Consider the following 19430-nt stretch of genomic DNA (forward strand, 5'->3'; position numbering starts at 1 on the left):
TCGGAGGAGCATTAATAAACTCAAGAGTCTGCAACAGAAACACAACTGGACGGTCTGACGATGTTTCCTTGTTGTTTTGGCCATAGATCGGTTGTTGATTGCGTACATGAGCAAGGCTGGAAGGAAACGTAATAAACGTGAAAAGCGAAGCTTTGATTTCATCTTTTTTAGTTTGCCCATTTATTTGATGACGATACGACAGCATTTAGAAAAGTTTTCACCCCCTGCTGTTTGCAAATGGATAAACTTCACAAATAAAAGTGTCCTTTTTGGCCGAAGCAGTCATTGTGTAAACGGATATATTTTTTGCATACCCCGCATTCATTGGCTCTGGCTAAGTAGTACTTCTCCTTTTGTGACTCAATCCGTTCCTCTCTTTCAGTCGGACTTTCACTCAGAACTGTTTGCTGTTTTCGGTCTCGTTCCCGCTGTTTGGACTCTGCTCAAAAACATGAAAATTGTTGGAAGTTGAGACACTAAAATTATGTTAACTGGGAAGTCCATGTATAGTTATTTCTTCTCCTAACATAGCAGATGTATTATGCCATATTGTCCACGTGATTCCTTCTGGCAGATGCGGCGTGATCGGTTGTGAGCTTGATTGACAGGTAGTGGGTGGAGTTGGTGACAGTGACAGCGTGAGACTTTTCAAGTGAGCTTGAGAGAGAGAAGAGAGAGCAGAACCTGAAGATGTCTATTCTATTTATTTTGTTTTATTTAATAATAATAAAAGACATAGGTCCTAACCAGTTAAAGCACATGATCTGTTGAAGAAAAAAAGGAAACATCTAACCAAAATGGCTTCAGAAAGTTAGACGGCCTTAGTGCTCACCCAGGAGAAATGCTGCTGTCTGTTTTACTGGAAGTGTGGTAAAAAATTTCAGACAGGAGCAATTTGTAAATGTTGGTGTAAAAAAATTGGAAATTAAGTACTCCGTATGTTTAATAAAATACACGTATTTGGATGTGAACAGGAAGAAAAACTAGTGGAGCACAAAAAAGATTTAACAAATAAACGGATTACTTTTCTTTTTACATATGTAACTTGATTTATAGATCTGGTATTCTCTTCAATTAATGATTATGTACCAATCTGATTATTAGCATCACTAAATGAAAACAAAGTGTTTCTGCAGTCTTTAATGACTACTTGGGTCCTCCAAAATAAGAGCGTAGGTGTAAACTTAAATAGGTACAGTATAATCATTATTACTATTGTAAAATATAATATATAAAACATAATACTAAGAACTTAATTCAATTAAAATAGAACTTTAAAATAGAGGATCTTAAAATACATAGAATACAGATCTGTAATATAGAAAACATAGGACAGGGGGAACAATGGGTTAACAGATTCAAGTACTTAATATTGTTGGAACGTTTTGTATCATAGTGTTTTGTTGGTGTCTACTTCCACCCAATTACACCAAACTGCTGTCAGCTCATTTCCACCCACTAGTCCAAACTTGTAACATCTAAAGTGCTACATAAATAATGAGTGATGAAATGGTGAAATAAATAATGGTTTGTGCTAGAATGTTATCAGTAAAATTTTCTTCCATGTGCATTTTTAGCCTACCTTGTACAGTCATGGCAGCAACAAAAAAAATCTGCAGACACCAACCTCTTGAGTGCTGAACTGGTATTAGTCAGTCAAGTAGCAACTAATAAAATAAACCGTTCTTTATGCAAAGGTACCATTTAAAAGACAAGCGGGGAAAAGAACAAAGCAGATTATACAAGTCTGTCATTATTCAGTCAGCAGGATCAAATCATTAATAAAAATGAGTTATCAGATGAGATCATCAGCAAAAATAAAACTACTGGAAATCAGTACATCATCTGAAGAGCAGCACATGACAGAGGTGCAGCTAGAGAGACTTAAACAATTGAGAGACTGCAGATTTTGATTAGTTGCTGACAGCAACTTAGCAAGCGCACGTAGCAAACATGGACACATAAATTTTAATACATAAGACACGTAAAATTCAATAATTTTATTGAATGAAAACAGAAAGCAAGAATCCTAATCACAGAAGGAAATATTGAAAAAATAATAGAGACACATGAAAATGTCCATAGTGTATTTATATACAAAATATATTTATATGCACATTTATTTAGCATTTTCTTTTTACAGACATGAGCTTAAATTTCAGGAATAAACTTTTGATTTCAAACAGTCTGGTTTTTTTTGTTGTTGTTAATGTTAATGATTAACGTCACTGTTCTAGTGAGCACACCTGTATTTCAATGAGACTGCTTTTAACCTGAAGGGTATTTCCTGCTAACCTGTTTGGTGAACAAACAGGTTTGATATAAAAAGTCTTGACCTCACCGAAGACAAGAAGAGGAACACAAATATATGTTTTCTTATTCCAAAATAGCAAGTAAATATCAGACAGACAGACAGAAGTGCGACCAGCACACTACGGATGTTTCTTGGAGGCAAGAAACAGGATATGAAATTAGCTTGTGTTTAAAGTTCATGAGACAGTGAGGGTTTAAAGTGGCCTTAAGGGCACTCTGTTTGACGGATTATTCTAAAACGACTAAAAAAACAAAACAATAAAATACAAAAAGTAACAAAACCAAATTTTCTTAATCACAAATAAGGTGAATATAACTTCAAGGTGAATCACAACAAATATAACCATTCTAGCTGCGGAATTACACAATTTTACTGTAATCAGAATATTACAACAATCATGCAATTTTGAATTTATCAAATACCAGGACAATATCTGTACATCATTATAATATTCATGTATTATCCAACAACAATTTAGAGTCAGTCCTTAGTGTTGAAAACTACTTAAACTTTAACAAACTCATTTTAAGGAATGTTTTCTGAATTGTTGCTGTAGTTTGCTTAACATTTTATAAAAGTTTGAAATCACAGGTAATACATGTGACACCTTTCATGATTTACATAAAATCAAAAGGGAATGTTTCTTGAACTCCACTACTCTTTCTGGATGAGCTGCATACAGGGTAGGGCGGTCAAGTAATATAGCTTAATACTTTGCTACATTTTTTTTTATTTTTATGAATCTGTTCAAAGGGTATTGCTGCTTGTAAGATCCTTACAAAATCTGAAATCACAGTAAAATGAAAACTATAGAAATATAAATCTGTAAAATCACAGTGATGTCAATCATATTTATCTAGAAAACACAAACAGAGATTACAAAACCAGTTACAAAAAGTTGTTTTACCACCAACAGCCAAGAGATTTATCAGCTCTTTAAAGACATTATTTTTTTCTGGCAATTAGCTCATGGTTCAGGCTTCAAGCTATGATCCTATCGTTGTTGCATTTCCAAGGTCACAGCTGAACCTGTCAGTTGTGACCTTGATAATAATTCCCTGCTTTTAACTGTTCATCACTGATTTAGAAATCATTTTTAATGGATTTAAACAACAAGTGCTTTTTCATTTCAATTATTTACTCACAGTTCCTCTGATTAATACCCAGTAATACCCACCAGAAGGAGAAGTGCAAGGTCAGTGAAAAATTTAGCAAACAAGGAAGTGATGTCCAGCAGGTTCGCACGTTCATGGAATTTGTTCAGCCTCCTGCACGCACTGTTTTTGTACAGAGAGAGACAGACAAAAAAATTCCACATGACACTTTAGAAACAGAAAGAAATGCTCCTGCTGTAATGGTATACTCTGTCAGAGGTTTTGGATAACAGACTGTTTTGTTAACGCATAACACTCTCAATTGTTCGCACACTTATCATTTACCTTAGCCACGCCATCGTCACACCGACAGTCAACTGCAGAATGATTTAAGACAAGGTCTGATTAGAATGTTAGTTTTTAAAAAGGTGTTTTTGAAAAAAGCAAAAAATATTTATTCATTATTCAAAATAATTCGAAACACTTTTTGTTTTTCTTACTTTCTTCATCGGCCATTTCACATGTATGGACTCTGAGATGACGACCTGGAAGAAATTGACGATATGTGTGACCCTACTATAGAAGTAATGACAGTAGCATACTATAAGTGAATAAAATATGACTCTGCGTACATGTAAGGTGTAAAAACCCAGAAGAAGCCCAGTTTTACACAAATCATACAAACACTAGCTCAAAACCTTTTCCTCATGCAGAACACGCCACATTACTATCCCAGTTAGTCATGGGTTAGAAAGTGTTTTTCTTCCGTCATCAACACTGGTTCCAGCTGAGCATATGGACACTTTAAGCACGCCGGTAGGAGTACATGCTCCTACATGCTTGGAATGTCATGGGAAGCTGTGGTGAGTGCAATGATTCTCCAGGATAAACTACAGCTTTCCTGACACGGGCCACAATCCTCCACGATGTTTCTTGCGCAATTACGGAAAATTTTAAGATTCATTATTAAAAAAAGGTCATTAAGTACAAGATGTCAAAATAATTTCCAAAAAAAAAAAGCAGGAAAATATCAAAATTTGTTAATCTTTTGTGTCCATTAAACTAAAAAGGAAAAACTTATTGGTTCATTTTTTAACAAATGCACAGCGGTCGAAGAGTTTCAAGATCGATATGAACAGTTTATCCATAAGGTATGTTAACATGCACCTCCATGGTGAATACCAGTCCAGAAAAGGAATTAACAGTGTGCACACATCCACTTTTATTGTCTACATGTTTTTATTACCGTGAAAAAATTGAGAGCACTATTGCACAATGCAAACGTTTTCTCCCAACTGTTAACACTTCTCTCAATGGATACTTCGCTTAACCCAACCCAGCAATGAATTACGGTGTACTTTCCCATTCTGAATGATATGGATACTTGCCAAGGGCACTTCAGGTTTTTCCACCTACACCTATTAATGTCTCAAGTCTACTTCTATTGTGTGATCATTTCCCATAAAAAGCCTCACCGCTCATGGAAAGCCCCTGAGGAAATTCAACACTACGCACATTAATGTGTCAGCATTAAATTACAATAACAAACAGAAATTGATTTCAAATACCATAATAATAGAGATAATGTTAATACTGTTTACAACCTCAGCAATACAACAAGGCACCACTCACTTATTTTTGTTATCGCTTAAAAGGCTTCAATTTCCAAACTGTATTAAAGATGAGTCAGGTGCCTCCATATTACTATCGACAATGACAATGTTCCATTATTGCACATTTATTAGTTTGATTGTCAATTATGTACAAAATGTTAATGCCACTTAAACTAGTTCCTGAGAAGATGCAGGGAATGGCAAATTAAAGTAAAGTTTTTAAATATTTTTGCGTGTTAACATGCATAAGGAAACTCACTGGTTAACTTTGAACAAATGTAAAATGTGGGGTCAGCATGGGTACTCACGTTGTGATCGCCTTCTGTAATATACCAGCACCAGCAGCAGTCCTACAATCAGCGATCCAATAACCACCAGAGGAGCGACGACTTTGGAGATGGGATTCAGACTTTCACCTGCCCCCTGCCCTGAACGAATCACATTTAAATAACAAATGTTAATGCTTTAAGTCTTGACAAAGATAATAGTAAAGGTGTATACATGCACTGTTGAGAAGTGATTTGTCGATTTTTAAATCTGGACACATCATAGACACATTTATAGCACTATGATTTGAAATAATTCCACATGGATCGCATACTTCTTGTGATCGTGAGGTCATTATGTCCTGAACACTGCTTTTCATGCAACAATAAATATTAAATAATAATACATAAAAATATCAATAACAAAAACAATAACATAAATTAAGTTTGCCTTTGATCGCTCAATATGCTGAGATGCAACTTAATTAATCAAGAGTATGCCTACATTAAAGTATGCGTTACAGTAAAAGAATGTCAAGTATTACTTCTGGAAACACTGGGAGTATGAGTACCTTGACAAAGGACCTCATCACCTAACCTAAAAGGTCATGTCAACGGCTATTTATGTGTGTGAAACATGTCTCCTTTGCAGTCATAAAATAGTTTATTGGTGACAAGATTCTTTCACTGGTTTTGGTATTTTCTCTGGCTCTACAAACACACTGTCAGCTTCCTGCCACTGTTACGAATCAAGAGCATATCACTGCAGGACCAAACCATTCTAAGTTTCTATGGTGGGTTTGAAAAATAATATTAAGAGACCTGAAATGTTTCATCGGATAACTGAGGTTATATTCATTGTGTTGTGTTTATCTGTGTAAACTCCTGTCTTCATGACATTTCAAATTGGTTGTTTTCATTTCACATTTAAAATGTGATTGAAATTAATGTGTGATTTGTCATCGTGTCAAGCAGAGCGAAGTCAAAGAGCCTGCAACTACATTTACCTTCAGCATGTCCACCCAAAACACCATTGGATGCTTCTGGTACGTTAAATTGGACTTCGTCCTGTTTGCCTTCACTTGCGTTGAACACTGCACAGGTATATTTGGACGATACGGATCCTTGCTTCAAAGTCAGCTTGCTAGAAAGTTGAAACAGACCACTTTCTGTCTTCATCACTTCTATTTCATCATTTTTTATCCGCGTATCTCTTTCATCAAACCAACGAAGTTGACCTTTTGGGTAGCCACCTTCAGATTTACACACCAAGGTCCCATCAGTATTTTGATTAGTGGTCTCGGGGAGGGAGATTATGGTAGGTTTACTGTATTTAGCTGAAAAATTAGAACAAAATTAATAATACATTAATATAGCCACAAAATTCAACAATAGATTATTACAAAATGATTTACTTGACATTGGACAGCACAATAAATAATAGAATAGTGAAAATTAAGATTATGATTGGTAATCTTAGCGGAGTAGAAAGAACCCTCCAAAAAAAAGAAAAAGATGACAACTGAGTTCACAAGATTCAGTATAACAATTTGAAAGTCAGGGAAAGTCTCCCAATCCTAAAACAATCTTTATTTCATCAAGGTCAGAAAGTCTCACCTGTAACACTAAGACTGCTGGAGCCAGGTTCACTTGGACCACTGACTGTTGCCACCTCACATGTATAACTTCCCTGGTGCTGTAGGGTAGTGTCAGAGATGAGCAAGGACACATTCATGTTTTTGTCATTCCAGGATGGGTCTGCAAATGAATAGCCCTCCAGTTGGTTAATGATTTTCCCCTTGTGAAAGACCAGTAAGGCCTCCTCAAAGCCGTCTTTCTTCCAAGCGACCATCCGGATTTGTGGGGCTGCTCCAACTTGGCTGGGTTTGACGACACATTCCAGCAGGGACTTCTGACCATATTCTCCCACGCTTCCAGTTTTGCATTCCACGATTTCGAAAGCTGTAAAACAAAACAAAAAATATGGGTGAGTAGTCCCATCAGATACAAGCATCATTTCCTTCATATTCACAAATGATTGTTGCATTTACCTGAATTTCCTACAATGTGACAAATGGCAGTGGAAATTAAAAGGATCCATGTGAAGGCCATGTTGTTTTTTCCTGAAAAAAATACCAAAAGTACACCAATGTGGGGGTGGGTAAAAATGTAATAAAAACACAAATACACTTCAACAAATTGAAGATTTACTTCTCTGATTTAAAACCTGAGTGTACAAAACTGTTAAAAACCATACAGGTACATACATACATGTTTAATTATATTCCAATTGGACATGTAATGTTATGCATTAAAGGGCATTTAAGCTTCTACCAAATGAAAAGATATGAAAGAATATGTCCATTTATGAAGGTGGACAAGTTTGTCAAAATGATAGTTAAAAGTAATGCCAGAATGTCATTTATCTATTCATTATAAATGGTATAATTAATCCAAAATTGGAGTAAGAAATAATAATTATTAATGAATAACAAAAATATAACCAATCCAAAACTGCCTTTGACCTCCTGTAGCTCTGATGTCCTGTTGTTCACCGACAGCATAGCCCTAACCCCTAAACAAAGTGGTGCTGTCACTTTAAAACAAAAATCTCATTCATTGTTTACTTCTATTTAAATAAATTCTAAGCATCAGATTGTAAATGATAAACACATTTCAGGCTAATAAAGAATGCTTGTCCCACAATGTAAACACAGAATATCAAGGCAAAAGAAAAGTAAATGACATCTCAAAACTCCACTGGATTTGAAAGCATTCTGGCTGTAAAGCTTTGCCTTCTTTAAAGCTTTCCAACTTCTGCAGTTAAGTTCTGAATATTCCAAATAAAATAAAAAAATCAATAAAAAACATTTCGTGATAATTATAGTAACAATTATAATAATAGCTATAGAGCCCAAGCTACAGCCCAAACAAACAGTTCCAAAACCAGTGTCCCCATCACAGACAAGTCCCTGCAGCTGGGGTGGTGGACCATCGGGAACTCTTGGACAATACAGAGAAACATCTGCACCCTCCCACGCAAAAAAAAATTATTCGTGAATATCTCCTTTGATTGCAATACACTGGAAACATGAAATCATCATCCTTAACTTCCCACTGAAACCCAGCCCTGAAATGAGGATATGCAGACAAGCAGGACACGGCTCCTCAACTGCTCTTTCAATGCCACTGTTTATTCTCAAAATTCTTTATCCATATAAGAAGAGATAAAATGGGCCATTTGTATGCTTCCTGTCCTGACATCAGCGGTGTGTGTGTGTGTGTGTGTGTGTGTGTGTGTGTGTGTGTGTGTGTGTGTTTATCCTTCCTTTTTTTTTTACTGTAAATTGAAAGAAACACTTTTTTCCCAAGGATATATTAGATCGGAAATGGTTTACAAAATCAATATTTTAAGCTGTGTACTTCCATTATCATTTCTGACAAGCAAACAAAACTATCATGTTGTTACTTACCACATATGACAAAATCAATTTATCTTTGACATTTTATCATCTTTTTCTCTGGAATCTAAAATTGAAATACTTCTGCCTAAAACTCCAACGTCTATCTCATCGTTTCTGATTTTTCCACACCTGTACAAATAAAACTACCACTAAACCAACCATGGCAGCCGAGTCGGGTTTCATTTTCGACATTACATCCTTGTACAATTTTTATTGTGTCAAAATTCTACAGCTACAATGGCAGAAAAACACATGTTCTCATTGTTTTTTCAGGAGGCTTCATATCCCCTGTATCATTTAATTTAAACCATCCAGTGAAGTGTCCCATATGAAGTCAAAAAGGCAGTTATTGAGCTAGATTCCAAAGCAAACCACCATTAGTGATACATTATTTTCATATCAAATTATACTAGTACCACTAACTAAAACAAACATGATTTCTTAATGCAAGGGTACAGTTTCATGATAAATGGGTCATATTATGAAGATCAAACTATCATCAACCATTGCCTTTTGAGTGCAATGGCATGAATGTGAAACCTTGCTGAAGGTTTGAATATGGTTTGAATATGGTCGAGTTGTATTAGCAGGCAAATCTCATGTCCTCTTTGTGCTGAAATAACAACTAGCAGTAGTATGAACCAGAGAAATGCCATTCACCACATATGAAAGAAATGCATGTACATGTACATGCACATAAACTATATGAAAAAAAGTTTTTCTTAATATGTAACATCAGAGCATAGCTGCAGACACACTGTAGGTTGATTAAACAAGGTCACAGCCCAGTGAACCCCAAGAATAATTCCATAACAACCCCCCTCCGTTCCCCCCCCAAAAAATCACAGGAATGTACCAGGACGTGCTCGGCACAGCAAAAAATATAGACAACAAATCAATTCAGAACAAATCAGTAGTCGATCGATGTATTAAACGAAGGACACACGATAATTGAGGCATATTTGCCACCAAGCACTGATCTGTGCGTAAAACTTCTCTAGATGTCATTCCACGGGTCGCGGTGTGATTATTGCGCACAGGACTTTTTAAGGCGTCGCGTAAAATAAAAATAGTGCAACACAGGTGTTAATGAACATTATAATTGTCTTATTTGGTTTAGTTGAAGTTTCCCACTGCGATACAATCACATTCTGTTGCTAAAAGAAAGTGACTCCAGACGTCCTGGTTACACGCTGTCAGCGGAAGACTTTCTCTTCCTTGTGCGTAAAACCTTGTGACTAAGTAGAATTTTGCGCCCTGAACTAAATCACCACAGACATGGAACAGAGTTTTTTTTTTCTAACTGTCCTTCAGGTTGTATGGCGGAAAAAGTACAATATTCAAATCAAAATGAATTACGAACCTGTATCGATTTCCTAATTACAGGGAATGTTGCACGATGGTCGCCTCAACACATCGACACACGGGAGTATTTCGCGAATTATTCCCAAATAAAAAAAGTCACTGTCAACGCAGCAGACAAGTGTGTTGGGTGTTAAACTTACCATACACGCTCCTCCACAAACAAATGTCACTCTCCTATCAGCAGTACTGTTATTACTCAGCCCTGACATCCAGTCCGGTTCCTCTAGTTTCCTCTTACTTTCACTTTCATAATGACTGGACGCATTGACAAGTCCGCGTTGAGCAGCGGGCATTGACCTTCCTGCGATTATTGTATTGACATTTTATCTCGACTTTGACAGCATTAACTACCACAATTGTTTCACCATCTGCTTTCGGTCCATTTAAAAATGTTCAGTTTTGCACCTGCAATCAATCAGTACACAAATACTGTACATAAACATCCATACATCAAACTCTACCACACTACTACTACTATAATTACACTCAACAAAAATATAAATGTAACACTTTTGTTTTGGTTCCCATTTTTCCAAACATTGTTCACAAATCTGTCTAAATGTGTGATCGTGAGCACTTCTGCTTTGTTGAGAAAATCCGTCCCACCTCACAGGTGTGCCACGTCAACATGCTGATCTGACATCATGATTAGTGCAAAGGTGTACCTTATACTGCCCACAATGAAAGGCCACTCTGAAACGTGTAGTTTTGTCTCACGGCAAAATGCCACAGATGCCACAAGCATTCAGGGAGCGTGCGGTTGGCATGCTGACTGCAGGAAAGTCAACCAGATCTGTTGCTAGTGCATTGAATGTTCATTTCTCCACCATAAGCAGTTTCCAAAGGCGTTTCAGAGAATATGGCAGTACATCCAACCAGCCTCACAACCGCAGACCACGTGTAACCACACCAGCCCAGGACCTCCACATCCAGCAGGTTCACCTCCAAGATCGTCTGAGACCAGCCACTCAAGACAGCTGCTGAAACAATTGGTTTGCATAACCAAACAATTTCTGCACAAACTGTCAGGAACCGTCTCAGGGAAGCTCAACTGCATGCTGGTCGTCCTCATCGGGGTCTTAACCTGACTCCAGATCGTCGCCGTAACAGACTTGAGTGGGCAAATGCTCACATTCGATGGCATCTGGCACGTTGGAGAGGCGTTCTCTTCACGGATGAATCTCGGTTTACATTGTTCAGGGCAGATGGCAGACAGCGTGTGTGGCGTCGTGTGGGTGAATGTCAATGTTGTGGAGGGAGTGGCCCATGGTGGTGGTGGGGTTATGGTATGGGCAGGCATCTGTTATGGACAAAGAACACAGGTGCATTTTATTGATGGCATTTTGAATGCACAGAGATACTGTGATGAGATCCTGAGGCCCATTGTTGTGCCATACATCCATGAACATCACCTCATGTTTCAGCAAGATAATGCACAGCCCCATGTTGCAAGTATCTGTACACAATTCTTGGAAGCTGAAAATGTCCCAGTTCTTGCACGGCCAGCATACTCACCGGACATGTCACCCATTGAGCATGTTTGGGATGTGCTTGGCCTGTGTATACGACAGCGTGTACCAATTCTCACTAATATCCAGCAACTTTGCATCTTTAAGTCCATCTCATGAAAAATGGGAGCAAAAACAACAGTGTTGCGTTTATATTTTTGTTGAGTATATAATAATAGTAATCACAACAACAACAACCAATAGAAGTCAACTTACAGCCTAAGACAAATGAGCAAAGGTCAAAATGGATTTTTAACATTTATTTCCACTTCTTCAAATGAGATTTCTGCAGTGACTTACATCGAGAAACAGGAATAGGTACAGGATGCAAACATGCAGACATGTCTTGCATCACGTTCAAGACTGACACAACAAGAATGAAATTTCATGTACCTGAAATGTAGGTCTTGCATGACAACTGGCGGACACAGCAGTCACACACAAGACTTGACAGGACAGAAGCTAGAAACGGTTTGAAGTACAGTATTTATAATGTGAAGTGATATTTCCAGTGAGCCAGCTAATGGACGGATGTAGAAGGGAGTAAAACACAGAAAAGTAGTCGAGCTGGGGCGGCAGTGGCTCAGTGGCCGCCTCGTGATCGGAGATCGCCAGTTCAATTCCCGCTCCTGCCAAGTCATCCTCAGAGTGTGAGCTGAACAATGGGAGATGTCAGCTCACCTCCCAGCCACTGCCGAGGCGCCTTTGAGCAAGGCCCCGACCCCGAAGTTGCGACCCGTCACTCTGCCTCCCCATGTACTGTTTGTGTACTGACTGCATGCCTACAGGCGGCTAGAGTGTTGTGTTTGTTCAGGGGCCTGTACACAACATTGTATTGGTTTGATACAGATATGCATGTGAAAGAGCGTAAAGATAATTTCCACGTTGAGGAATGAATAAAGTTGACTTTCTTTCTTTCTGACATAAGGTCACTTGTCAAACCAGGGATGGGTTTACCAGAAACACCTGTGTGTCAGGACCAAGAACATTCCATTTACTTGCAATCAGTAAAACTAAATATCGATGATACTGCTGCGATGCCTACAAGGAAACCCAAACTTTTTTGATGTTACAGCCTAACACACAAACAGGCACACTTTATATCAGAGTAAATTTAACCTATAAACACACAAGTTACTTGAAACCAGTGCTGAGGTTACAATAATCTGAGGTTTGTGATTACATTATTTAAAAAAATCTTGGGATCTACAGGAATCATCGTGAGACAAATATATGACTTTCCAATCACAATGACAGTAAGTGACAGCATTTATGTGGCTGCTATTTGGCCCCTATGTGGATAATAATAATAATAAAATCCGTAGAAATATTGAAACTTCATGCAACAACAATATAACAATTACTCCACTAAAAAAGAAAACACTGACAATTAAATTAAAAGAAATCTTCACAGCTATGTTTCTTGACTTATCCATAAATTACAGAGCAGACGTGCATGCAAGAACAAAGTGCAAGAAATACACGTGTCCTAGAAACGGTTTTCTCACACCTTCAGCCTGTGCTGTTGCTATAAAGTGGGCTAGATTTAGCATTTGTTGTTACAAAATCAACCCTTATACCCTTTCTGGCAGATAAAATGCACCACAGAGGCAAAGGCAGACTTGAACCATGTAATTAGAAATACATAAAGTGCTTCCGTAAAAGAAACAAACAGAAAAAAGTACAAAACTGTTAAAAAAAGAGGTATCAAAACAATGCACTTCAGGACATGGAGGAGACTGCTGTCTGTTGGATGTCAGGTAAGATTCCTGCAATACAGACAAATGAAGCGGTGTTCCTTGTTTGGAAAAAGAAAACGTTCAGAGATGGCTGAATGTAAGGAGAGGCAGCTGGCTGGGACTCAGCCCAGGATGAGGCTGGACTTCCCCCCTGGGGGATTCCTGCGGCCCGACGGTAGCCCTGCAGCAGACTCCTCAGCTGTGGAGGCCTCTTCCTGCTGCCCTGGAACTACTTCAGGCTCACCAACACTGCTTTCTGAACACAGGCAGAGAATGTGTCTATTAGTTACCGCAAAATCTGCCACAGGCTGGTGTCAGTGTTATGAAATCAAAGAGCACGTACAGATAAATAGTGTTATCTATCTCTAAATTGTCCATCACAATGTTTAATTAGTTCCTAACGGTACAGCATTCATAGTTCACGAGCTCTGAATTAGAGACGTGCGCTATGTTTCACTAGGCTGGAGATACAATATGCTAGGAGAAGAGGGGTACTTACCAATATCATTTACAGAATTTTCAGCATCCTAAGAACAAATGAAAGAAAGAAGTTTATCTCATTTGGCTGACGATTAAAACTTAAATTAGAACACACTAAGTTCACTTCTATTAGGCTGTTCTCGGGGTTTGTAATTTCTACCCATCAACTGATCTTACTGTGGCCGGGACCTCTGCAGAGTGGTTGGTGGTGGGGATTCCTCCTCTCCTCAGTGGAGCTGAAGACTCACCACACAGAACTCCTGTGGGCTTCCCACCTAGAAAAGCACAAATAAAAGAAAAAATACATACAGACACTGCAAAGATAATCTGACCATTATTCCATATTTAAATGGAGAGAAAAAAAAGTGTGGTGATAATGATATATCAAATTAACAAAGCATGTTTTGTGCTGAAAAATGTTTGGCTAAACTGGGAATAAATAATCATCCAGGTTTATGAGCTACTTTATTTGCTTTCTTATATTGGTGTATTATCTGAATTCAGCAACTGGGGTCATCCAATGTTCCAAGATCGGCGGTTCGATTCCCGCTCCCACCCAAAAACACCTAGAGTGTGAGCTGACAGTGGGAGGTGTCAGGTGTCTGCTCACTACTCTACCTCCCATTGCATGCTTACAGGCCCCCCTGTGTGTGGTTGTGTGTATTACAGGGGCCTGTGCACACTAATATACTGTATATATATATACAGTGCGCATTCGAACATCAACGCTTGTGACTTCACCTCATTGCGGATTTCTGGTAGGCAGTCACATGATATTGTACGCGCATTCTATTGGCTGACGGCATCCGTAAGTGCGCTCGATTCCGTCAGTCTCGGACTTACGTGAGACATAAAAAGCGCTTTTAACAGGCGGTAAGAGTGTGGGAAAAGGTGAAACAGGTAGAAGGAGGTTTAATATCAGTATGGGGAGGGTCATAAATGTTTACATTTCCGTAAATAATATAAATAGCTCGCCACTCGATCGCAGAATTTGTTAATCATGTGTGGTTCCTGGAACGCATTATCCACAAAGAACGAGGGCACACTGTATATGCATGGGTGTGATTGACAAAAATTCTAGAGTGTACTTTCTTAATTTCCCTTCGAGGATCATAATAGTATTCATTCATTCATACATTTTCTGATCATAATAGTATATAAAATTAAATTTTTAAAAAAAGTTTCAAATAATATGGGCTGTAAGAAACAGGATCATAAATGTTATTTTTCTACTTGTACATTACTTTCTTTTCAAAAGTTCAAAAAGATTAAAGATCCCTTTATTAATCTCCAATAGGGGAAATTATTTGCAATGTTCAATAGCAAGAATATCAAAAATAGAACAATTGATACAGAGGAAGAAATAATTGACATCCAGAAAATGGATTTTGGAACAACTTGCTGGACATCACTGGATTAAAAAAAAATCTAATAAAGTTCAAAACTGTTTTTTAACACACAAGTGAATTAAAACCATTCACAACAGGTGACATTGGTATATGAGTGTGTTTATAGTTGTGAAGAAATGTATCTAAATTATATACGTGAACCTCATTTTGGATTTGGAGGAAAAGTCATTACAATCAATTCTCGAGACATACAGAACATCATAATTGAGAAATTTCAATCTGGACCAAAGTGATAGAATAACTGAGGGGCCAATCTATATTGGCATTTCTAAAAGTTGCCATTGAAGCTGCATCTCAAGATAAAACCATTAAAGAAGAGCATGTGAGAATCATAGCCAGTGGAACAATACCACATTAGGATATCAGTCCACTGTCCAACTATGAAAGTTAACGTGATAAACCTATTTACAGTGGAAATATTATCGCACAGCAGAAAGATATGAAGGATTTACATTCATATACATTTAATGTTGGTGGTTCCAAATTTCGCAAAGCAATTATGAAGGATATTCAATTTCCCCCCCAATAAATTCAAGACTAAGTGTTCACAGTGGTGTATTTATCCACATTTGGATCATGTCTTAGTCATTGGCCTTGGAACAGGAAGGCAATGAGGGGAAACAAACACGGGGGCCTGATGGAGACATAATTGCCTGGCCCAGCCACCAACTATTTGCTGGAATCTTTTTCATAAACAAGACACTCCTACACACTTCCTACTAGCTTTCTATTGTGTGTTAGAAAAACTTTAGAAGTTGCAACTTTCACTTTCATAATAAATACCCTTGTCACATGACTATTCACAAAAATGTGAATCTGAAATAAACACGATAAATCTGAGCCAACTCAGAAATGGAACAATGCCCCAGACTAACTGGCAAGAATCTATCGTTCAAGTGGGAATATGATGATGGACAATTAATTTTGAGGCTTAATTTTGAGTACAAGATGCAGATTTAGACGGATCCTCTAATGGACCACACTCCCTCACTAACCCATATATTGACTGCCATACCAGGAGAGCTGAGCCTGTCAGATACATTGAGGTGTAAATTCCTCATTCAAAAACAGTTCTTTGAGACAAATAATTTTGCAGGTAGTCCTTAACATACAAATATAATTGATTCCAAGGGTTTGCTTGTAAGCAGAATTGTTCGTAAGATGTCTTTTATCAAGTTTCAATCTATAATCGCCATTTGAGGTATTTTAAAGCCATTACCACTCTAAATTTCAAAATGCTATTCCCTGAGACTTAACAGAAACAATTACAGGACACAAAAACATACATGTGCAAGTCGTTTTAAGTTATGTCCTTCTCTATTAAAGGTCGGTTAAAAATTAAAAAAAAAAAAAACACGGAAAAATGATAATCAAGTTTACATCATTTTGCCCAACTTAAGTCTGTCCACCACAAATACTGGACTCTTAAAACATTTGAAAACAATTACATGCATGTAATACCATGTTACTTTAAAACATAAAATGATAAAACCATATAATCATATTTAGGTACATACGTACAATTCCACTATCTATCGGTAAGCGTCATTCGTGATTCACGCGATTGCATGGAATTCAGATTAGTGCAGGGTTATAAAGCAATCCTTGAAGACGAAAAGAATAAGACGGCTCAAGGAACTCTCCACCAGTTTTTAAGCAAATCCAACGACAAAAGTCAAATCTTCAAGTCAGGCCAAGTTTATGGGCAGTTGGGGTTGTTTCTGACAGCTGGGCTAAATATGCAGATTACTTATTTTATTCACTAATATCTTTCTGTGATAAATATACGTGGATCCCCACTGTTTACCTCTTTAGAATACAGCCACGCTATGGTACTGTAGCATGTAGCTTACCTACAGAGTGAAGGAAGAGGAGGATGAGGGAGGAATTATTGTTGGTCAGAGACAATGTTGTCATCAAAAATATTACCACCATTATCACCATTTTCACTAGCCTTTGCTTTATCATCTACAATAAACAGTAAAGTAACCAAGGTACGAAGACACTCAGGAATTCCCAGGAATTGAATGTTTTAATTAACATTCTGCAGTGAAAATCTTGTAAGTCCAGCATACATGAGACATTGAGCCTTAAGCCTTAACAGTAAAGCTATAAATGCTGAGATGATGCAGATTTACCTGGTGGGTTGTTCCTTCGATTGGCGTAGGGATCCTCTGGCTCAGCAAAAACACTGGAGGCCATTTTGTTTTTCCGGACTGGGGGCTTTTCCTCGTCTGCACCAAGAGAAATGTTGGAGCCGCCTCCAGGTGGGCGCAACACCCTGTAAAGAGAGGTTAAAACGATAATTGAGACCTAAATCGTGTTTGTCATTTATTCTGAAATATTCTCTCTCCATTCCAAAGTACCTACTGTATGTTACAAGGCAAAGGAAGTAGAGAAACAATCAATGGGAGACTGTTATGTCAGTAAAGGGCAATTTTAATGTGCTTGAATGAATATCTGTGTTTTCAGCCAGATCTTGATGATGGTACCATGTCTTTACCTGCTGAAGATCTTGAGTTTTCCGTGGCTGAGTATTGCTTTTCATTAGATAGCAGAAATGTTACAAAAAATACCTCATCTAATAATGTTGAACAATGTGTGATCTAGAATCTACATTCATGCATACTCAAATCCATGTGAAAAAAATCAGTATCTCTTCCTTCACCCAAAATCCAAAGTTGCAAAAAAAAAAAAGTCCTCCCAATTCATGAACAAGTTTTCAAAATTTTGTGGAGCCATAAATCGAGAGTGATCACATGAAATCCTGTAACACGTTAACAACATTTCTTCTCACTAATTGTGCCAAGAAAATTACCATCTAGGAGTAAAAACACTCTTTTGGATTGTTATTGTAGTCTTTGCAGTTGGATATCTATTTTCTCCAAAAACTAGATAATATTTTACGATTATGGTTAAAAAACACATTGTATTTGGCAGCAGTCACATTCCCACACATTCATAATCTGATTGCCACAATGATTTACCATAAAAAGCCACATAACTTCTTAAATTTCAAAACTATTATCCTATTAAAACGTGTTCATTTTTAAGCTGCATTATTCTTATATTTACATAATTACAATATAACCAGATGTGGATGTGTTGAAATTAATACAGTTCTCTTTGTGGGTCTGGTGGGAGGGAGCAGCAACAAAGCTGTGGCTTTCCATGAGGCCTTAAACTGGGCAGACTCTCAGGTCAACTCGATTAATGATTTGAAATCCACGAGGGCCCCACCCATCTGCAATAAAGGATCATATAAATCGTTTGTTATCGGATAATTAATGAGGAAGTAATAAGGAATGTATATGCACACTCTTTACGAAAAAGGGAGTGTATGTGTGTGTGTGTGTTATAATACTAGCTAATGTTAAAAATATAAATGGTTCACTATACAGACAAAACAGAAAGGTGTGGTGCCGAGTTGCAGTCCATCATCAACGTCCTATGCTTAGTTACTATCATTTAGAAGTCGATGACTGAACATTTCAGGCACAAATCAAGTAAAAATGTCTTCCTTTTGAGGTAAATTTCTGTGCGTGGAGGATAACATCAGTGGATGCTGAATTTGCAGGCTTAGTGGTGGCTAACGGGTTGCAAAACGTTACAGGAAACGCCTTTACCTGGAACTGCTTTTAGAACCGGGCTCCATCCCTTGGTAAGTGGTGGTAGTCGTCATTTTTTTTTATACAAACAGTCGTAAAATATGTATTAATTTGACAAGATAAACGCGTATTAGACTCTCATTAGCAATACTTCACCGCCTCATCATTGTCTTTCCTTGCCAGTGGTACCCAATCATGAACCTGCCTCCGGTCTGACTGGACCGCTGTCAGACTGATCAGGAACGGTACAGCTTCCGCTGTTTTTTCAAAATAATATGTTCGTTGGATAGAGTTTGCAACGACTATGAAGTTCAGATTTGATTTTTTTATCATTTAAGAAAATCAAATAATCTTTTATATTGGTCTGCAAGAATTAGTAAAGGCTAATTCTACCCAGCCTAGTGTCTCCACAATTCCACAACACATTTGGAATTTTATTTTGACAGCGTTGCGCTCTCTTAATGCTTCTCCACTTTATGTGTATGAATGTGACACGGAAGTACCGCCCATAGGTGATCAGCTCTGTCTGTGATTGGATGCTGGGAAGGACATCGATGGCAGAAGATACAT

The 19430-nt window shown here is 37.7% G+C and overlaps 2 protein-coding genes across 5 annotated transcripts; both read right to left on the reverse strand.

Moving 5' to 3' along the window:
* Nucleotides 1-1985: 1985 nt before the first annotated feature.
* zgc:174863 (uncharacterized protein LOC100136852 homolog) lies at nucleotides 1986-10372 on the reverse strand. Of its 4 annotated transcripts, none has more exons than XM_068321508.1 (8): nucleotides 10257-10372; nucleotides 7339-7410; nucleotides 6905-7249; nucleotides 6295-6624; nucleotides 5330-5449; nucleotides 3909-3953; nucleotides 3754-3785; nucleotides 1986-3591 (listed from the first exon to the last, which is right to left on the reverse strand). In XM_068321508.1, the coding sequence occupies exons 2-8, from the start codon at nucleotides 7397-7399 to the stop codon at nucleotides 3562-3564; spliced, it is 963 nt and encodes a 320-aa protein (XP_068177609.1). In that variant the 5' UTR covers nucleotides 7400-7410; nucleotides 10257-10372; the 3' UTR covers nucleotides 1986-3561. The 4 variants fall into 4 exon arrangements, with proteins under 4 accessions (XP_068177609.1, XP_068177611.1, XP_068177610.1 ...); XM_068321510.1 differs by having other exon boundaries at nucleotides 10318-10368; XM_068321509.1 differs by lacking the exon at nucleotides 10257-10372 and adding an exon at nucleotides 10115-10237.
* Nucleotides 10373-11876: 1504 nt separating this feature from the next.
* jpt1a (Jupiter microtubule associated homolog 1a) lies at nucleotides 11877-19037 on the reverse strand. Its single transcript, XM_068322182.1, has 5 exons — nucleotides 18879-19037; nucleotides 17391-17533; nucleotides 14021-14118; nucleotides 13863-13890; nucleotides 11877-13619 (listed from the first exon to the last, which is right to left on the reverse strand). Exons 1-5 carry the CDS (start codon nucleotides 18932-18934, stop codon nucleotides 13486-13488), a joined length of 459 nt encoding a protein of 152 aa, XP_068178283.1. The 5' UTR covers nucleotides 18935-19037; the 3' UTR covers nucleotides 11877-13485.
* Nucleotides 19038-19430: the final 393 nt, after the last annotated feature.

Source organism: Antennarius striatus, chromosome 8 (assembly GCF_040054535.1).
Source record: "Antennarius striatus isolate MH-2024 chromosome 8, ASM4005453v1, whole genome shotgun sequence".
NCBI lineage: Eukaryota > Metazoa > Chordata > Actinopteri > Lophiiformes > Antennariidae > Antennarius > Antennarius striatus.